This window comes from Spinacia oleracea, chromosome 4, assembly GCF_020520425.1.
Source record: "Spinacia oleracea cultivar Varoflay chromosome 4, BTI_SOV_V1, whole genome shotgun sequence".
Taxonomy (NCBI): Eukaryota; Viridiplantae; Streptophyta; class Magnoliopsida; order Caryophyllales; family Amaranthaceae; genus Spinacia; species Spinacia oleracea.
In genome coordinates this window covers 177,147,592-177,169,281 of record NC_079490.1, presented here as the reverse complement: position 1 = coordinate 177,169,281, position 21,690 = coordinate 177,147,592, and the positions used below count along the sequence as shown (strand labels likewise).

The window sequence follows — 21,690 nt, the reverse complement described above, 5'->3', positions numbered from 1 at the left end:
AACATTGGGTTGGAAGAATTTTCATGCAAAGCGAATAGTGAAAGAAGTAGAAAACTGAATGTCGTCCACTATTTTGATCATAACTCGAGTTATACAACTCCAAATGCAGAGATTCAAATTGGGTTGAATTCTAAACTTTAAGAGCTTTCCAACGAGTGGTCACTCGCCTAATTCCGACTTATAACGAAGGAGATATGGTGTTTTTAAGATACGGGATCGTGCAGTTTGACGAGCAGATCGCCCGATCGGGCGGCCCATTGCCCGATCGGGCGACGACAACCCCTGGGCGCGGATTTTTGCTTTGTTTCCGGTTTTTTTCTTCTACGTTTGGGCTAGACTATAAATATAGCCCTTAGACATATTATTTGGGATCTTATTTTTTCTAGTACCTTAGTTCATTGCTTAGTTTTTATTTTTTCTCTAAACTTTTGTTAATTACTTTTATTATTGCTTTCAAGTTTCAAACTTTAAATTTCATCCTTTGTTCTTCAATTTGGTATTTATTATTTCTTTCCTTCTTTATTCAATTTTAATTATGTTTTCATTAATCATGTTTGCTTTGTTTAAATTAAATATTTGTGAGTAGTTTATATTCTAGGGTTTTGGGAATCCATGAATTAATTTGAAGGGATGATTGAATGTTGTTGATTGTTGGTATTGTGGTTAATTCCTATTGATTGATTTCATTTACTATGCGATTAGATTTGCGCAGGTATAATTGTATTAGTCTAGCAATATCAAGTTAAGATTCGAGAGATGCAATTTGATGTTTAGGCTTGTGTCAATAGGTAGAACTGAGATTAATACGTAGCGAGAGCCCGTTAATTCTAAGTCTATGATTAGTATCGATTCGAGAGAGCATGCTAATCTAATTAACTGTTCTATTGATTATTAATATTGTTTATCATCCCGGATTGTTGTTCATTGGTGAACCTATGCCCTAGACCTCTTAATATCTTATTTATTCCTCTTTTATTATTGTCTTAGTTTTAATATACAAATCAACCAACTTTCTTGTTTCCCAATAGTTTAGACCTTAGTTTTAATAGTAGAAAGAACGCTTGTTTCCCTGTGGATACGATCCTGACTTCCCTTGCTACCTTGTTAGTGGAATTAGGTTTATTTTTGACTAGGTGATACGACTTTAGCCTGTCACCCTTCCACCACACGCAACCCCTGCCTCTCCCCTGCTCCCTCTTTCCCTTCCCTTGTCTTCTTTCCTTCCTTGCTCGCTGCGCCGCCAGCACGCCGCCGCCACCACACCGCAACCATCTCACCACCTCAGTGGTAAATCCCGCCTCCACCTCTTCCTTGAACCACCCTGCCTCCGCCCAAAAATCGCCCCTTTCTCTTCGACTCCCCTGTCCTCCCTCCCCTGTTCGCGGCTTCGCGCACCCCTCCCCTTTCCTCCTTGTGCCGTCGCTGCACAACCACCATCACCGGCGCCTCCCGACGAGGTTTCGGTGCTTCTGCGCCACCCAGGACCCGAGCCCATCCGTCGCCACCTTCCCCCTCCTTCCTCGTCCGTCTCCTCTTCCCTCCCCCTGCCCGTGTTCTTTCTTCCCAGAAAACCCCAAAACAAAGTTTTAATTTTTAAAACTTTGGTTCTATTTTTCTTAAAACCCAATTTAAGGATTGGGCCATTTTAAATTGGGCTTTTGGGTAAGGAACTCTCTTATTATTTCAGATTTTCAGATTTTCGAATTTATTTAGTTCCATGTTTTAATAAATTTCTATGATGAATTATTTACTAATAAATCGTTATTATTTTCAGGTTTAATTATTGAATATCGATTTCACTAATTACCAGCTTTACTCAACAAGATAGAATTTAAATAATATTTTTACGAAAATCGATTTATGAAATATAAATAAATATTTAGATTGAAATTTCGATTATTAATGTGTAAATTATGAAATTATATTTTTATTAAAAATTCTTTATTTCTAAATTAGTTACTTATGAATTTAAGATTTTATAAAATATTGATTTTAAATTATATTATCGATTTAACTAAAATAAGTTACTAAATGGATTTATCAAGGACAAAATTTAAATAAGATTTTTGTGTAAATTAATTAAGGAAAATATATATATATTTCGATTGAAATTTCAATTAATTATATTCTTCAGGCGTTTAATTATATTTTCATTAAAACTATGAATATATATATATATATATATATATATATATATATATATATATATATATATATATATATATATATATATATATATTTTAACATTATTATTAGAAAATTGGTTAATTATAAAGTTTCGAAATTATTAAGTTAAATTATTTATCAATTTGGTACTAATTCAATTATTTAATATTTTTAAAGAAATTGGACTCGGAGCTCAGGACGAACGAACCAACGAAAACCCTTAGCAAATCGCGGAAGTGAGGTAACGGCTATTGCTAGTACCCGCAATCCCTTTATAAATGTATTATGAAATTATGACGTTATGATTGGATTTATGAATTAAATGTTTTGACATGTTTTATGGATTGTGGGAATGAATTATGATTTGTTTGAATTATTCTTTACAATATGATTTGATTGAGTTTTCTCATAAAATGATGTTTATGAAATGCTTTGAAAGAAATGATATGTTTATTGATCCCAGGATCAAAATGATGTTTTATGAGCCAAATGAGTTATGTTATTTTGAATTGAATTACAAGCCAAGGCTTGGTAACATTACATACAACATGATAAATGAAAGTGAAAGACCTGGTTTGTCTGGCGGTATATAAACTACCATCTTCCTATCTATCGGTCATGCATGCACCACGGACACCTGTCCACCCATGGATTACGAGCCCAGGCTCCCATGGTTTATGAGCCCAGGCTCAGGGCCCAGGGCCCATGTTACGATGAGCCCAGGCTCTTATGGGCCCAGGCCCAGTGGAGAATTCCTTCACGATTCGTACTTGCCGACAACTAGCATGTTAAACTGCAAAGTTTATGAATGAATTAAATGTGATGTTTTGTTAAATGTTTTAACCATTCTATTCTCCCTGTGTTATTAAATAAAATGAATTGAAATGAATTTACGCTGCTAGAATAGTTCGTTACTGAGTCTTCGGCTCACCGTTTTGTTTTCCGTTTTAGGTACTGCGGGGGATGATGGACACGAGTAGTGGCGAGGAGCTTCACTTTAATATTATCCACCTAGTTTATGTTTACGGTTCTAATAGTTTTAATAGTTTTAATTAAAGACTTTTAGTCAGTTATGCACTCTTATTTTGATAATATAAAGGATTATATATATATTTTGGAGTATTTAAAGGCTTATGATTGATGGTTGCCTTGTAATTTCCGAAAAGGAAGTTACGGCAGGTAATGTCCCGACCAATTAGGTTAATTTCCGCTGCTAATTATGCTTTAATAATTGAATTAGAGGTCGGGGCGTTACATTGTTATATTGGTCTCGGTATATATTTTCAGAATATCAAGTTTTTATAATTTTTTCATATACGAAATTGGATATCTTATGGATTGATGATGATAACCATCTGTACGACTATAACCATACAATAAACTTTGTAAGACTATAACTACATAATTATATAACTATATGGTTATCAAACGATAATTGCAAAGTACATAACTGTATAAGCTAAAACTATATATTTTTTTTATAAGATTATAAGTTTACGAATATATAATTCTATATTTCTATCACGGATCGGATTAAAAACGGATCGGATTAAACAGATCACGGGTTGAAACGGGTCACAGATTAAAAACAGATCGGATTAAACGGGTCACGGGTTGAAACGGGTCACGGATTAAAAACGGATCGGATTAAACAGATATTCCTCGGGTTGGAACGGATTCGGATTGAAACGGATCGGATCATAAACGGGTTTCGGATCGGATTAAATGGATTCGGATTGTCACGGATCGGTATGTTAACGGATTCGGATCTTAATTGGATCAATACTAACGGGTTGGGTCGGATTCGGGTTGAATATAATCGGATCGGATCGGATTTTGAATTTCAACTCGCGGGTTCTAAACGGTTCGGATTCTAAACGGTCGGACAAACCCATCGGATTCACTGGGTCGGATTGAGAATTGACACCCCTACTTTTTACCCATACTTTGCATTATATCCAACAGAGGTAGCAATGTACTCCGTAGCATATAGGACGTTCGAATCAGATTTGATTTATTGCAAATTCGATTTGAGTCAATTCATTAACCGTATTTGTGTTAAGAATCATCTTGATGTAGCCCGGATTACAATCGAGTATATTGTTAGTCAGTTTTTGATAGACAACAAATCCAATTTAGCCTTATATATGACGGAGTATCAGGTAATTCGACAAGTTCTTATTCACAAAGGTTAAAAGTTAATTTTGTCTCATCATTCTTATAGACAAGAACACTAACCTTGTAAACCTCCTAAAAATAACCATTAGATTTGACAAGGACTTGCATCTTAAATGCAGAAGGACACAAATCACATGAATCAAATCACAGACCAACAATAACGCCAAACACTCATAAAAACATCAACCTGATATCAGACAACTACAGCTGACTACTGCTGTAACTGACCCGCAAAAACTTGGGTATATCCTTTTAACCTGTAGGATTGAATCATTAAGTAACCACATCAACTATACAGATGCAAACCAAGAACAATGAACAATGAACAATGAAAGAGAGTCATGTTAGAGCACCGACAGACATTGTGATTTGTAAAGCTGGGAAAGGATTTAGGAACACAAAAGAGTATATTTGAGTTTCATTGCAGACATTAGACAATAGACATACAAAGTCAGTTAACAACCATGACTCTATGACATGAAACCCACTCTTCTATTTTAATATCTTGGCTACAGTTTTCAGCTCGAAAATCTTCTGATACACAACACTTGTACTAAGAGCATATCAAGGCGGCCATGGACATGATTTATTTCCATGGTTTACAAGGAGTGCAACCGTCTAATGCAATGTTTTTTATTTGCACTTTAGAGGAATATATCACACCAGCCTTCCAGTTCGCTGGGAGAACTTCATTGGTGTAGAAATACTGTGCATCGAAGCCTGAGTTGGTGATAAACCTGAACATCAGTTTACCAGTTGGAGCCTTGCTTGTGTCCCAGACTGCTCCATAATTCCGGCTCATGGAAATCCAGTTACTTGGTTTATCAACCTATTTGCAGAATATAACAAAAAAAACAATTAAAATGACTACTTTTTAGCCAAGAATTATTGACAACAGATCAGAAATGTGAAATTTTATCTTACAGAAGCAACTTCAGCTCCTAGGATAGTGGTTTGACCTCCTTGGTAGAGGATTTTGATTGCCAGATAATTAGGAGGTTTGCTGAACTCTTCCACTCGGATAGACAAGTTTTGACCTTTGTAATTACAGGGCACCCTGATACATATTCAATATCATAATGTTAGCCATACTTTATTAGCCACTTTTGTATTAGAGTTGTAATTTTCATTTTCATAGTGTTGATTGTTGAATGAGCTTGCCCATAAGTCAAACCAAAAGAAAAAACAAGTTGAATGATTCTCTGTTGGTTATCACTACAGCAACAAGATCAACCTATTGCCTGAAATTTTAATGAGTACTACTATACTAGTCATGTAGCCATACCATAACAAACATGAATGAGAAAATTCTATCAGAGACGCGGTGTTCTAATTACCTTGATAGAAAATTGTAGTATAACTTGGGTTAAGGCACTATCAACATTTCGCCCTCTAACTATGATGGAGGTATATAGTCAATTCTAATACACACGAACTCACGAAGTAGCATACTAAAGATAAGCTGATAGCTCATAGATCACCATGGTCAAGAAACTAAGATTCTATGTATGAATTATGATACACAATATTCAGAAGTCAGAACCATAGCTAATTCATATAACACGTAAAATGGTTATAGTATACAAATATAAGATTGACAATTTGACAAGCCAATAAATAAGTGGTGTCAAAAGTTTCAAATAAGCCAAGTACGAGTAATGAGTTTCACCTCTTATATTCGACATCTGCAATCCCGATTTGTTCAAGTTGTGTGTCCTTGCCAGGCAAGGCCATACCCCTAAAAGCTCTGCTACTCAGCACAAAATCTGTGGTGTTGCTTTTATCGGTGTGGATATCAGTTACAACTATGGTTGTGCCTGTTGTACTGCAAACACCAACTTTCTTGCATCTCATCTGCTCAACATAACAAATCACCTCAGTAAAAATGTAAATCTAGTCCTCGTAGCATCAATTAAACATAATGCATCAAATTAATCACAAGGAATTTTGGCCATTAACACCTCGAAAATGAGCTTTTAAATTGTGAAATGCTATCACACTACATGTACACAGTGATTAAACCAGTGTAAAATATGAATATGCTAAGTTTCAATTATCCACTCCCATTATATAATTAGGTTCCTTTCGTCCGAATTTAGTTGTCACGTCACTATTTTAAATTACCCTATCAACGCGACTATTAAAATCCAGAGGAACGGAGTAATAATTCAAGATCTTTAGCAATTGCTCCAAAAACAGGTCATATTGAGATGTTAACCAGACACATTACCACATTTACAAATAATTACACAGTAACTAAAAGAATCAAAGAATTTCTGCCAAAAAACATACAAAAATTAACAAATGAGTGTAGATCTTTGAGTGAAACAGAGAAAGATATACCTGAAAGCAAGCACCACAACCCTCACCCTTCTTATAAATAAACGGAAGAGCCGCAGCAATATGTCCACCATTGAAGTACAGAGCTAAAGGACCATAGCCACAAGCTCCACCTGCATTCAATCGGAAAATTGAAAGTTACCCACTTAATTTTTCGAAAAATTACCATCTGGGTTGTTGTTAATTAAGCCAAAATTAAATTAAAATCATCTGGGTCTTAAAATAAATCAAAATTTGGAAAATTAAAACCCTAAGAAAATGGAGAGAGAAATTTACCAGATAGAGGTTTAGAGCTAGCAAAGAAAGCAGCTTTTGCAAACACACATTGGTTACAAGCTGCAGAAGCAGATGAGAAGAAGAGAAAGATGAAGCAGAGTAAAACTGACATTTTTTTTTTGAGATACTAGGAAGACGGTGGTCTTTGGATGCTTGTTAAGTTGCTATTTATAGAAAGAATGGGAGAGTGAAATTGAAATCGAGAGAGTGGAGTACAGGTCAGCAGATTTGAAATTATCGGGGTAAATTCGTGATTAATTATGAGTAGAATACGGAGTAACATCAAATATGGTACGGAGAAAGTGAGAAAGAAACAAAAGCAAATGCGCAAAGCGCGGGAAACTAGCCATATGTGTTCGATTGCAGATTTGCAGGTAAACAAAGTAGAGTATGGTAGAAAGTGGTCATCGATTCTTGTCAGATTTCACCATTGTTGGGTGAAAATCTGTTGGAGGAAATTGAGAGAAAATTCTGAAAGTAGAGTGTTATTGCTTGAATGAATTAATTAAGCAAAATGATTACAATGTATGCTATATATACACGAGTCTAGACTAACACCAATGAGGTGTATCACAGCATAGTTGGGAAACACTTATCAGGTTAAACTGGAAACCTGGCACAAACAACACATTCCTAAGTGTTATATTTCTTCCTAGATCAATTGTGCCTTTGTGTGTTACTTGAATTTCTGCTCCATTAGGAATTGTGATTGTATGACACTTATCATCAACTGGTTCTAGATTACTGAACATACTTTTGTCTGAACACATGTGATCACTTGCTCCACTATCTAAAATCCATTTAGTTTTGAATTTAGAACATAAACAAAATGTACCTCTCAGCTGAGTAGCAGTTGCTAGTCCAAGTGAACTGGAGCCTGAGTGTTCAGCTTGATTAGCAGTTTTCTGAGTGTTGAGAAAGCTTAAAAGTTGATTGTATTGTTCTTCTGTGAAGGTTGCATGAACCACTCCTGTGTCTGACTCAACTTGATTTTCTTTCTCAGTGAATTCTTCCAACTGAGCTGCTGCTGCTACTCTTTTTCCTCTGCCTTTGAAATCTTTAGGATAGCCATGTAGTTTCCAACACTTGTCAACAGTGTGGTTTTTCATCTTGCAATGCTCACAGTACAGATTATTTCTAGAATAAGTAAAATTCCTTTGCTGATTTCCACTGCTTGCATTTTGAACACCAAAATTACCAGAGTTAGGAGCATAAGTGGATTTATATGGTCTATTGTCAGTAAACTTGCTTGCAGTAAACACAGTTGATTCCATATTATGAGTTCTGTTGCTGTTGACTTCTTTCTGCCGCTCTTCTTGCAGGAGTAGTCCATATGCCTTTGAAATTGTTGGCAATGGAGACATCATAAGAATAGTGCTCTTGGAATGATCATATTTCTGATTCAACTTCATCAGAAATTGTATTAACCTCTGATCTTGTTGAGATTTCAAAAGCTTTTGAGTTAGTGTGCAGCTGCAACCAGTACAAACACATGATGGAAGTGGATCAAGGCCATCAAGCTGGTCCCAAAGAAGCTTGATCTTGGTAAAGAAACTTGAAATTTGCTCATCATCTTCTTGATTCAGATCACAAAGTTTCTGTTGTATTGTGAACAATTGTGGACCAGAAGATTGACAAAATCTTTCCTCAAGATCCAACCAGATTTCTCTAGCAGTTTTCAAGTATAACACACTCCTTGCAATTGAAACCTCAAGAGATCCTAGCATCCAGGATATTACCAAATCGTTACACCTGTTCCAAATTCTGAAGTTTACTGATCCAACAGCTGGCTGATTCATAGTTCCATCAACAAAACTCAACTTGTTCCTAGCAGATAAAGCAATCACCATAGACCTTTTCCAGTCATTGAAGCATTTGCCATCAAATACTATGTTAACCAATTTCGAGGTATTAAGATCATTGTTGCTGAGATAATAGGCAGAGTTTGGATTAAGAGAAGAATCCTGATCATCAGGCATTTTGAAAGAAAATTCTAGATAGAATTTCTACAGAAAATCAGGAAGAATTCCTAAACAAAAATCGAAGAAAACTGATGATCTAGTTTGAGACAATGACTTGATCAGTTGATCAAATAATCAGAATGTATTTGCGGAAGAAAAAACTCAGCAGGATCTAAAGATCTTGCTCTGATACCATGTCAGATTTCACCATTGTTGGGTGAAAATCTGTTGGAGGAAATTGAGAGAAAATTCTGAAAGTAGAGTGTTATTGCTTGAATGAATTAATTAAGCAAAATGATTACAATGTATGCTATATATACACGAGTCTAGACTAACACCAATGAGGTGTACTAGCTAATCAAAAGCTTCTATTTGTACACTTCAGCATTAATATACAAAGCTAACTAATGTTACAAAGATGATCAGCATTGATCATCATCTAACAACCCTAACAACCTTCTAACAACCTTCCTTGTTTGTAGGGGAAGTAGTTAGAGTTGATTCTAGAAGCTTCATAATGCATGTGCATGATTCATAGGCTTCTCATGCAGCTCGTGAATACCAACAATTCTGATTCACAACAAGCCATAAACCGCTTACAGAATCCGCATATTATTGATGCTAATTTTGCTATGGTAAACTAGAGCATGTACATTGGGGTTTTTAGAGTATCCTAAATATAGGAACCTTTTACGGAACATACTCCAGATTGATTTGGACAATGCTTCGATATGCACTAATATGGTTCGGACAGAATGATAAAAATGTGTCGTTCGAATGTAATAGTTAGTTTTAAATTAGAGTATTTTGAACTCCAACCCAAGTATATTTCAGATGTAATTTTGGAGGAAAAACCTCTTTGAGCGTTCTTGTAACCGTTAAAAGTATTTTAGTTTAATGACCATGCTTGCATCAATAAAAAAAAGCGCGGGAAACTTGATCAACAAAGCATTTGCTTAAAATTCATTAAGGGTGTTAATGAGTCGAACCTTGACACGACTCAATCATTAAGATCTCAAGCAGAACTTATCTACCAGTGCATTCGAGCCAAACATTAACCGAACCGAGTGTCAAATAGTTGTCGTGCACACGCTCAGCGGCTCTAATACGGAGTAGTAGTATTATGTATATATAGATGGGCCAGACTTCAACCCAAAAACTCAACTCATAAATTTAGTGTGAATTTTTCGGGTCGGATTCGGACTTTAGTCTAAAAATGCATATTTAAAGGTGTCAAAACCAACACTTTTCCTGATCGGACTGGATTAGGTCAGTGGACTGAACTATAGATGAACATGTCTATCAGTTTATGTATAGTGTATACGGAGTACATGAAACTAGTAGTACTTGTATGTTTACTCTGATTAATCCTAAACAGGACAATATGGAAAGGAATCCTTGATTAATTATCATTGATCACCGACGAGTTGGATGGCAATAATTACTACGAGTACAAATACAAATGTGGCTAGACAAACACGTGACTTTGCCCAAATTTGGACAGTCTTTTAAATATAGTTGTCCTTAATATCTGTATCAGATAACGACGAATATATATGGCATATGACGATGGAGGAATTGCTGGATACGGACAAATCTTCTACTCCCTCCGTCCCTTAATACTCGCACCGATTTGACTGGTGCGGAGTTTAAGACACTTGAATTGACTTATTAATTTAATAGGTGTTAGTTGATAGTAGAGTATTTTTTTTAATATAGTTAGTGGGAAATGTGTAAGGGATGGAGAGTGGTGAGTGGGGTATGTGAATTTTTAAATGATTTTTTGTAGGGATTAGTGGTGTAGATGAGTTAGTAGGTAAGTGTGAGAAATGATATAATATTGGTAAGAATTTCTATTTATAAAAGCGGTACAAGTATTAAGGGACAGCCGAAAAGGAAAGCGGTGCGAGTATTAAGGGACGGAGGGAGTAAAATGAGTATTCGTATAAGTGTATAGCCTGAGTATATAACACTTACAAAAATACAAAAAGAGTAGAGATTTCGGATATATATAAAATCGGATTTTGGATTGAGGAAAGAGTCTATTTTGTCAAGTCTAATAATATGTGAAAAAATGGGTTTCAACAAAGTGTTATTCCATATGAATTTGTGATACATGACATTAGTTGAGTACATAAAATTGTAGCTGATCATGACATGAAAGTATGAAATTGAAATTCTAGTAAAAGAAGGTGAAAAAAGAGTAGGTGAAGGTAAAAAGCTAACTGATGTGAACAAATTTGATACATGGACGTACTCAAGGAGACCTAAGCGATTTAGTTCCAGGAATTACAAGGAGCGCATCCTTCTAATGCAATATCATTGATTTGGTGAGTAGAGTAATATGTAACACCAGGCTTCCAGTTGGCAGGCAGGACATCTTCACTGGTATAGAAGTAGCGTGCATCGTAGCCCGAGTTGATGATAAACCTGAAAGTCAGATTCCCCCTTGGAGCATTGTTTGTGTCCCAGACTGCCCCATAGTTTCGGCTCAGGGAAGCCCCATAGTTACTGCTCACTCAATCTAGTACTTGTAGACTTGTAGTAGCATCCATGATTAATGATAAAAAGGCCCTCGAAATAAAACAAATTAATTAAGTACCTGAAAGCAAGCACCACATCTTTCACCGTTCTTGTAAATACAAGGAACAGCAGCTGCAACATGTCCACCATGGAAGTCCAGTGCTACGGCTCCATACCCACAAGATCCACCTGCATTATATTTATATTTATATTTATATTTATAAATATTCAACAAGTTCAAGCTAAGGTTAACATAACCCACGTACTTTATCATTTTTTGACAATTAAGTTTGTTTGTTATGTTTGTTTAACTAATTAACTTATCAGAGCATTAATACTACGGGACTCTTAGCCCACTTTTAAGGAGATAATTTTTTTTAGAGCTAGCTCTTAACAAAATTGGGGTAGCTTTTAGCCCACTCTTATTTAGAGGTTGATGGTGACATCCTTTAAATAAGAGTTAACTCTTAGAAATTAAGAGGGGGTGAGGTGGAATGTTGATTGGTATTGTGTTTGCCTTTGGGCATTTTTATTACAAAAATAAAATTAAAAATATGATAAAGTTATCTAAGAGTTAATGTATAAATAGTGTATTTCTTGTATTTTATGGTACCTAACTCTTATTAAGAGTGATGATGAGGTGGATTAGGAGAGACTAAGAGGGGGAATAAGAGTTATCACTACAAATGCTCTCAGATCAAAACTATGGTGTCTTATGTTGACAGGCCTATGCAATCGATACATTCAACGGTGTCTTAGGCCTTTCTGGAACGGTTTCTTAGCCATCTTTTTGGTAGTATTAATACTAATATGAGTTAGACTTTAACAAAGCGAAAAAGGATACATTGGTTAAGAAAACAAGAGAAAATTACCCATGAGTAAAACGTAAGCGAAAAATATATAGCCTTAAAAAAGGGAGAGAAAATTACCAGAAAGACCTTTAGAACTCCGAAAGAAAGTAGCTTTTGCTAACACACATTGGTTACAAGATGCAGAAGCAGATGAGAACAAGAGGAAGATGATACAGAGGAAAATACCCATTTTGTTTGGGATGTTGAAATTTAAGATGGTAATGCTTGATATATACGTAGTACTTCGTATATAGAAATAAAAACACGTCAAGTATAGTGTACTACTGTACTTCCTATAGGCTATAGACCTATAATAGGATTGTAAGAACTAGGAACTCGGAAGGGGACAAAGCAAATGCGCAGAGCGTGGAAAATTAATTAACAAATCAATTGCTTAATGCATGATTATACGAAAGTAATTAATTATTAATTTATCTGCTTTGTTTAACGTAATACTTATAAAAAATGTAGATAATATTCAAGTGCACATGGTCCTCATAAAACTATTATTATTTCAAATCTGATTGTGTTAAAACAAAATTGAGAGCCAAATGTTAGTTATATTTAAAATTTTAATAATATTCCCAATCAAAGAGAATTTTATAATTCTTTTCAATATATAATTCAAAACATATTCATTTGAGATATTGTTTTATTCGCTTCTATGTATAATATTACAATATCAAATTTTGTATTACTTTTAATAAAAAAAATTACGATTAAATATTGAGTTGAAATAGTGGAAAAGTTAATTTAGGACTATCATATTAGAATGAAGAGATCGAGTAGTATAATTGCAGTATGATATGCCAGAATAATTTTGAACGCATTCTATACCACAAATGTAGCCCACTGCCCCAAGGTCTAGCTCCCAAACCTTGGGTTCTGATACCAGTTGTTTGGCTCAAACATCCAACTTGTTGGGCCGAATTTCACCTTACTCTCAAATTAGAATGATATTGTTCGCATTGAGACTAGTCCGCAAGGATTTGTTTTTGGACACCTTCCCAAAAAGCCTCATATTGATAGAATTAGGTAAACACTTAAAGTTATGAATGCAACTCTTCTTTATTCTTTCCATGTGGGACTCCCTTAGCATCTTCATATCTTGGTTGTATGATTGGTTTTGACAATTATATGACTTACCCAAAACAAAAAAACTTAGACAATAAATTAAAATACTAGTATTTTCTCTGTGCCTTAAATATTGAACCATGTTGTATACAATTATGCATCTAAAATTATGCACAACACATGACTTTGACTCTTAGAGCATCTACAATGGTAAGCTAATTTCTAAATTAGCTTGTCATGCCACATAATATTTCAAGCTACTTCCCTTTCTAGCTATTTAGTACCCTAGTGGTTAGCTACTAGCTTGATATTTAATGTAGTCATATTTGTCAATCAATATTTTATTTTAATTTAATTTAGTATTATTTCATTGGCCAAGTTTTTTCAAGCAAATTAGCTTAAGTAAGCTAATTTGCTTGGCCAAGCTAATTTATTATTTCAACTCCAATGGTCAAGCTAGTAGCTTGGAATTTCTAAAAATCGCAAGCAAGTCCCTAGCTACAACCATTGGAGATGCTCTTAATATCTCAAATTATGCATAATTAAATATTATAAAAAAAAATTGATATTTGAAAAGTATATATATTGATACGAATCTAAAAACATCCTACATGTTTACATATTTACTTACGTATATATTACAAAAGATGGTCATATGCAATACGAATAAATTAAAAGTCAAAATGGCGCAATATTTTGTGGAACAGATGAAGTAATTTGTACTATCTCCGTCCCGGAAAGTTCTTTACGCTTTCCGTTTAAGTCCGTTTCTGAAAGTTCTTTACACTTGTGATTTATTCTATTTTTTTAATACAATGTTTACATTTATACCCTCTATTCTGATTTTGCAATATTTGTGGAACGGATGAAGTAATTCGTAGTAGTACATTAGTTATTTTGCAGTACCGTACTTATTCAAGAATTGGTTAACATGGCCGGACCGGGCCGGAAAGTTCAAAACAAGGCCTAGATCCGGCCCCAAATCCACTGGCTTTCGTGTCGGGCCGGGTCGGACTGTCAGGCTTAAGCCTAATTTTACTAAATTTAGCGTATTTTGTCGTGGCGGATCGAGTCGTGCCGTGCCTTGTCGTGCTTTTTCCAAAAAAAATCGGCCCATGGCCCACGACCTTAGATTAGGTTAAGGATTTGAAAAGGGATAAATTTTATTAAAAACAAAAGATTTATCACTAATTATAGATCACATCGTACAACAGACTTAAATAAGAGTTTTGGTAAGCGTACGTTAACACTTGACTTAGTACACAAAAATCTGAAGACACAAAACTACACAAGTAGACTGCAGCAATATAATACTACATGCTGATATTATATTATATCGGTTTATTTCCAGGTATTACAAGGAGCACAACCGTCTAAAGCAACATTAGTGATTTGCACACTAGTGTTGTATGTGACTCCAGGCTTCCAGTTGGCAGGCAAGACACCTTCGTTGGTATAGAAGAACTGTGCATCAAAACCAGAGTTAATAATAAACCTCAGCGTCAGATTCCCGCTTGGAGCACTGTCTGTGTCCCACACTGCCCCGTAGTTTCGGCTCAGGTAAACCCAGTTACTTGGTCGATCAACCTACATATATATATATATATATATATATATGCCAAAAACAGTTAAACATTTGTCAAATTTAGACTACACATTTAACATTTTGCAACGTAGACTTGTATGTAACGCTTTATTACTTACCGAGGCTACATCACCTCCTAAGATAGCAGTTTGACCACCTTGGTAGAGGGCTGTTACTGCCAAATAGTTTGGAAATTTGCTGAACTTTTCCACTCTGATAGCCACGTTTTGACCTTTATAAACACAGGGTACCCTGTTGCATATTCATCAGTTTCATACTGTGTTACTTTTAGTACAGACCAGAATCCCAGATGCGTATATTCTCTATCATATACGATCATAAGACACCAAAAATGTAAGAAAAACGTCTATTTATCGAACTAGTTAGGCAACTCAAAGTGCTAAATGTGTTATATGCCCTTAATGAATGAACTTAATTCGACTTGGATTAAGGGGATATGGACATTATTTACCCATGTTGGTGGCCGGAATAATAAAACGTATGGAAGTGATACAAATAAAACATACACCATTCACAAAGTCATAAAGGATCAACGTTTTTAAACGGATAATCCCCAAAGTCTGAAAGGATCGTAACTAGTTCCATGGTGGACATGTTGCTAGGAAGTAGTAACGTATTTTCACCTCTTATATTCGACATCTGCGATCCCAACACTTAAGAGCTGTTTGTCCTTGCCAGGCAAGGCCATGGCTCTAAAAGCTCTGCTACTCAGCACAAAGTCTGTTGCGTTGCTCTTATCAGTGTGGAGATCAGTCACTACTATCTTTGTCCCTTTTGTATTGCATACACCACTGTTCTTGCATCTTATCTGCCAAATACAACATAATAATACATACCTTAATTAGTCACTCTGTCCCGATTTAATCTTTATAGAGAGTACGTTTAATGCAATAATTAAGTTGTTGTCCAGACTAAATTAATACCTGAAAGCAAGCACCACAACCTTCACCCTTCTTGTAAATAGTATGAAGCGCAGCAGCAACATGTCCACCATGGAAATCCACAGCTACGGGACCATATCCACAAGCTCCACCTGTATTTATATTAATCATTTAATTCAACTAATTAAACTTACCCACTTCAGATTTTGGATTAATTAGCATCTAGGATGTTATTAATTAAGCGGAAACTAAAATTAATATCAACTTTAGAAAAACGAAAATTACCGGAAAGGCCTTTAGAGCTACCAAAGAAACTAGCTTTTGATAAGACACATTGGTTACAAGCTGCAGAAGCAGATGAGAACAAAAGGAAGACGAAACAGAGGAAGATAGCCATTTTCTTTGAGATTCGTTTTTGAGATATTCAAATTTTAGATTGCAATGCTTGATATATATATATATATATATATAGAATTCATAGAAAGAAAAACACGTGAAATATGGTTTATTTTACTCATATGTAGTGTACTTTCTATAGTGGGGAGGAGACAAAGCAAATTCGCAGAGCGCGGGAGAATTGTTTAAAAAATCAATTGCTTAAAAGCATGATTAATATTTATAAACATAAAGAGGTCTTCATAAATCATAATTGCTTAGGTTTAATGATTATTTAATCGATACCGACTCTCATGTTAGACTTCTTGATAATAAGGAGGGAGTACTTCGTAATGTAACTTGCAGTAGTTACGGGCCTTACGGCATACTATATTACTATTGGATGGTGCAATCTATTATTTTACTTTATATTAAAACAGACACCATAAATGATATTCCGTACATGTTAATTCCTCGTGTAAAATTTTACCGCCAAAATCTTTTCCTAAAAGAATAAATATTTATTTGTATGGAAAGTAATACCCCAGTTTGTGGATTGTGGTAACAACGGATATCACATAATAATAATAATAATAATAATAATAATAATAACACAGGACATTGGGGCTCGTGCTGCTGCTCATATTTTCACTAGGATAGGCTTTGCTATAGCCAGGGGAGTGGGGGCCCAGATTGTATCTCGGCTTCCCACTAACTATTTGTAAAATATTTGACTTTGTTGGCATTTGATTTATAATAATAATAATAATAATAATAATAATAATAATAATAATAATAATAATAATAATAATAATCCAGTTTGGCATTTTGTGTTGCACGTGAGTGTTTCTGGTAGTGTTTAGGGTGGCTGTGGCTGTGGCAGTGTTTAGGGTGGCATTTTGTGACGTTGTTTGTGGCTGTGGCGTGGTAGTGTTTAGGGTGTTTCTGGCTTTCAGTGGTGTTTAGGGTGGCTGTGGTGTGTTGGTGTGTTGGTGTTTTGGTGGTTGTGGTTGTGGTGTGTTGGAAATTCTGGGCATCCTGTTGAAGTGCTTTGATATGGCGGCTTCCGTGGAGAAGTTTCATTGCCCTTTTGTGGGTCTTAGCGGGTGCCAGGATGGAGGTGGGCGTGGTTTGGTGAGGAGTTCTCTGATCACTCACTTACGGGATCGTCATTGTTGCTCTGGTGTGCGGGATGTAACCCGTCATTCCCTTACTACCAATTTGCAGGTTTTTTCTACGGCTGAGGTGACCTTTCGTCGTATGAGAATTTGGCTATGTGGAGATTGTTTCAAGACACATACTCATCGTACTAGGTGTCGACATGGCAGTGGTTCTAGTACTGTTTTAGTGGACCCACCTAATTATGGGGATGGTATTATTCGTTTTATTCTATACTGTATTCAAAAACCACAAGCTCCTACTTCCGAGCTGTCTTCTTCTGATACGCCTCGAGAACATCATTTTTCCTTTGATGTTGCTCTTCTAGACACTTTATTGTCTAAGCGGTTGCGTTCTGTGAAATCCATCCCTCCCAAATGTCGTTTGGGTTTTTCGCGAGTTCTAAAAGGGGCGCTTGATAAGGTGATTTGCAGACCAGATGACATCGCTTGTTGGGTTCAGTTGCTTGTGTTACCTCTTTGTGCCCTCACGACTTTTTCACCGCGAAGTAATCGTGAGTGTTCCTCTGGTGTTAGGCGGCGACGACAGGAAGAGAGTATCACCTCTGCTATTCGTTCTTGGGGTGAGCCTGGTGGTTCTGAGCAACTTGTCATAGACACATTGGCTAGCGTGTCTCCATTGGATGTTGACGAAGACCATGATTTGGCGGAGCGTAATATTGAGCAATGCAAGAGAAAGATTTCTGACGGTCACTACACTGCTGCTGTTAGAGTTCTTTCGTCCTCAGGTCTTGCCCCTTACAGTGATGCTACTCTTGCAAATTTGCAAGCAAAACACCCTTCCTTTCCGGTCCCTACCTTACTGGATATCCCTGTTGATCATCACCTTACTGCTTCCTCCGCTGTTGTGTTAGAGCAGATTAGGGGCTTTCCGCGTGGTACTTCGTGCGGTAGAGATGGCTTGCGTGCTCAACACCTTTTGGATTGCTTGGGTGGTGCTGCTGTAGCTGTTTCTGATGAGTTGGTGGATGCTATTACTCAGGTAGTTAATCTCTTTCTTGCTGAAAAGTGTCCTGGTGAGCTTGGAGGATATATTGCTAGTGCTCCTCTTACGCCACTTGTTAAGATTTTGTGGTGGTATTCGGCCTATTGCTGTGGGTACTATTTGGAGGCGCCTTGTTTCTAAGGTCGGGGCTGCTTTGATTGGTCCGCATTTAGGAAACTACTTAGGAGGGCTTCAGTTTGGAGTTGGGGTTCCAGCAGATGGTGAGGCCATTCTCCATGCTGTTAATTGTTTGGTTGAGGCTCGTGGGGCTGATGTTGGCCTCTCTATGTTATTGGTGGATTTTCAGAATGAGTTCAATTTAGTTGATCGATCGGCTTTGTTGTGTGAGGTTCGGCTACATTGTCCTGCTCTTTCACGTTGGGTTGAATTCTGCTACTCTTCTCCAGCGCGGCTGTATTATGGGGAGCATACCTTGTGGTCTTGTCAAGGTGTGCAGCAAGGGGATCCTCTCGGCCCTTTGCTTTTTTCTCTGGTTCTACATCCATTGGTGTGTCGAATCAGTGACTCTTTTGATCTATCTCTTCAGGCTTGGTACTTGGACGATGGCACTATCGTTGGTGACACTTTGGTTGTTGGAAAGGTGTTGGAGTTGATTTTGGAGGAGGGTCCTCATTTAGATCTCCATGTTAATGTTGAGAAGACATAGGTTTTCTGGCCTTCAGAGGACCCACGCAGTCGTCTAGAGGGTGTCTTTCCTACGGATATTGCTCGTCCTGCGCTTGGTGTTAAGTTGTTTGGTGGTCCAGTCAGTACGGATTCCTCTTTTTGTAAGTTCGCAGCGTGTGTCGAAAACTGTTGTGTTGATGGATGTTGTAGCTAAGCTTAATGATCCCCAGTGTGAGTTGTTGCTTCTTCGTGCGTGTACTGGAGTTTCTAAACTCTACTTTGCTATGCGCACTTGTCCGCCTCATCTTTTCGAAGAGGCCCAATTATCTTTTGATGTGGCTCTTTGGGCTTCTTTAGAGCGCATCGTGACTGCTTCGGGACTTGGGTTCGGTGACTGGCAATGGCGTCTTGCCACCTTGCCTTATTCTTATGGAGGATTGGGTGTTTATTCAGCTGGTGATGTTCGGCATTATGCTTTTCTTGCATCCCGTTTGCAGTCCTCTGGTTTGCAGGATTCGCTTCTTCGACTTTCAAGTGTTGATGGTCCGGGACCGGCCTTTGATGATGCTCTTGGTCTTTTCAATAGGACCGTGGAGACCGACCTTATGAGTAGCCCTAGTGAGATCGCTGCCCCCACACTCATGAAGAAATTGGCAGACATATATTTCACGACGGTTACTGCTGATGCGGAATCCGCCTACTCCTTATCTTCATGTCTTGTTGCCCTATGAAAATCACAGCAGGGGGATCACTCCTCAGCTTGGTTGCGGGCAGTCCCCATCTCGGGATTAGGCCAGACTATGAACGGTAAGACTTATCGTTCGGTTCTTTGCTATCTGTTGGGCATTCCGTTGTTCTCTGATTCGACGCCGTGTTCTGCTTGCTCTCGGGTTTTCGATGGGGACATTTATGGGGATCATGCCGTGTCTTGTGCTGGGATTGTGGGTATCAAACATCGACATAATGTTGTTCGTGATACCCTTTTGGATATTTGCTATCAGTCGGGGATTTCTGCTCGGAAGGAGGTTGATGTTGGGCTGACTAGTGAGAGTGATGGAGCTCTTCGTCCTGCAAATATGTTGCTTTATTCATGGGATGGCGGTCTAGATGTGTGTGTTGACTTGACTGGGTCCTCCCCTATGACCCAATCTGGGTTGTCAGGCTTCGTTCCGGGTCGGGTTGTGGCGGTTGCAGCGAAGCGGAAGCAGGATAAGTATGCAACGCGTTGTAGGGCTTTGGGTTACGGTTTCTTTCCTTTTTCCTTCTCTTCCTTTGGGGAATTAGAGAAAGGGGTTGTTTCGTTGCTGAAGCGGGTCTAGACGTACTCCAGGGCTCAGGACATTGGGGCACGGGCAGCTGCCCACATTTTCAGCAGGATCGGGTTCGCCATAGCTAGAGGAGTTGGGGCTCAGATTGTATCTCGGCTCCCCTCCAACTTCTTGTAGTTCACTTGATCTTTGTAGCTTGTTGAGTTTGTAACGTTTTGGTGTTTTCCCATAATAATAATAATAATAATTTACTAAAAATGATTGTAATAATACTTTAGTCAAATTAGTATATTAATAAATGAAAAAAATATATTAACTCATATTTTGGTTTAAGCATACCCATCAAAAAAAATGGAATACGTATTAAGACATAAATGTATATATATATATATATATATATATATATATATATATATATATATATATATATATATATATATATATATATATATATATATATATATATATATATATATATATATATATATGTGTAGATGATTAAATGAATATGTTCAAGTTAGATTTCTTAATTATGTTGTAGCTTATTTAGGGGGAAACATATTTCAGTTAAATAATAATTTTAGAATATCCGTGTATGCACGAGACCTAATATAGTATTATCCGAAACTATTCTAAAAGCAAGAAGTTGCTCTTTGGAATAGTGAATTGACAGCCTTGACCCCTTAAATCCTTTTTTGAAAACATCAAAATTCTATAGTGTATTGTCGGATTTGCTATTACATACTTCACTTACAATTTGAACTTTTGTTAAAACACCTCCTTTGCCACTAGGGATGGCAACGGGTCGGTCTCGGTCAGACCAAACAAGATCGCATCTGACTCGATTTGCACGGACTCAATATTAGAGTTCGAGTCTGATTTGCTAGCTTTCGATTCCGGATTCACCGGACTTTCAAACCTGTGAACTAGTGGACCTACGAAAATATCCAGCTATTGCAATAATAATAATTTAAACTCCCTCCGTATTTTTTTTAAGTCACACTTTTCGACCGTATTTTATTAGGAGTCACACTTTCATTTTTAATAACTTTTCTACCCCAACTTCTAATTATTTAATACGAAATATATCTAACTTCTTCATGGGAGCACCACTATAATAAACTCTCTCTCTACTTTGATTAAAATACTTTTTCCATCATCTTTTTTCTATTTGTTTATTACTTCTGTTGACCCTGATTTTGGTTGATGACAAATAGCAAACTTCCTGATTTAAGTTTCTGGTGTGTCTACAAGTAAAGTGCTTCTGTTCCAGTGAGGAACTTGAGATGGCTGCTGATGTTCCTGAGGTGGAATGCGCAAAGCTAGGAACTCCAAGCTAACACACAACAGAGGAACAACAAAGCAAAGAAGGATGAAGTTTTCATGTGATGAGTTCCTCTG

General features: G+C 36.8%; 3 protein-coding genes across 3 annotated transcripts in view; all 3 read right to left on the bottom strand.

Annotated features, from left to right (window-relative positions):
• Positions 1–4,732: 4,732 nt before the first annotated feature.
• The window catches only part of LOC110788198 (expansin-like A1), a 33,677-nt gene continuing 16,719 nt past the window's right edge, over positions 4,733–21,690 (bottom strand). The window contains exons 2-6 of the mRNA XM_056843047.1: positions 6,961–7,078; positions 6,688–6,797; positions 6,014–6,198; positions 5,269–5,401; positions 4,733–5,173 (exon numbers count right to left, since the gene is read on the bottom strand). Of these exons, the coding sequence (XP_056699025.1) occupies positions 4,931–5,173; positions 5,269–5,401; positions 6,014–6,198; positions 6,688–6,797; positions 6,961–7,072 (783 nt within the window). The 5' untranslated portion in view covers positions 7,073–7,078 and the 3' untranslated portion in view covers positions 4,733–4,930. The remainder of the gene's footprint in view (positions 5,174–5,268; positions 5,402–6,013; positions 6,199–6,687; positions 6,798–6,960; positions 7,079–21,690) is intronic.
• Positions 10,966–12,549, bottom strand: LOC110788199 (expansin-like A2). Its single transcript, XM_021992832.2, has 2 exons — positions 12,374–12,549; positions 10,966–11,633 (listed from the first exon to the last, which is right to left on the bottom strand). The coding sequence occupies exons 1-2, from the start codon at positions 12,483–12,485 to the stop codon at positions 11,512–11,514; spliced, it is 234 nt and encodes a 77-aa protein (XP_021848524.1). The 5' UTR covers positions 12,486–12,549; the 3' UTR covers positions 10,966–11,511.
• On the bottom strand, positions 14,513–16,299 carry LOC110788157 (expansin-like A1). The gene is made up of 5 exons (XM_021992794.2): positions 16,142–16,299; positions 15,899–16,008; positions 15,599–15,783; positions 15,074–15,206; positions 14,513–14,956 (listed from the first exon to the last, which is right to left on the bottom strand). The coding sequence occupies exons 1-5, from the start codon at positions 16,251–16,253 to the stop codon at positions 14,711–14,713; spliced, it is 786 nt and encodes a 261-aa protein (XP_021848486.1). The 5' UTR covers positions 16,254–16,299; the 3' UTR covers positions 14,513–14,710.

Excerpts from the sequence above, each read along its gene's own strand:
- LOC110788199 (XM_021992832.2), bottom strand. The coding sequence starts at position 12,485 with ATGGGTATTTTCCTCTGTATCATCTTCCTCTTGTTCTCATCTGCTTCT. Across the intron at positions 11,634-12,373 it reads GAGTTCTAAAGGTCTTTCTG|GTGGATCTTGTGGGTATGGA; the intron begins GTAATTTTCTCT and ends AATATAATGCAG.
- LOC110788157 (XM_021992794.2), bottom strand. The coding sequence starts at position 16,253 with ATGGCTATCTTCCTCTGTTTCGTCTTCCTTTTGTTCTCATCTGCTTCT. Across the intron at positions 15,207-15,598 it reads GCAGATGTCGAATATAAGAG|GGTACCCTGTGTTTATAAAG; the intron begins GTGAAAATACGT and ends AATATGCAACAG. Across the intron at positions 14,957-15,073 it reads TAGGAGGTGATGTAGCCTCG|GTTGATCGACCAAGTAACTG; the intron begins GTAAGTAATAAA and ends ATATATATGTAG.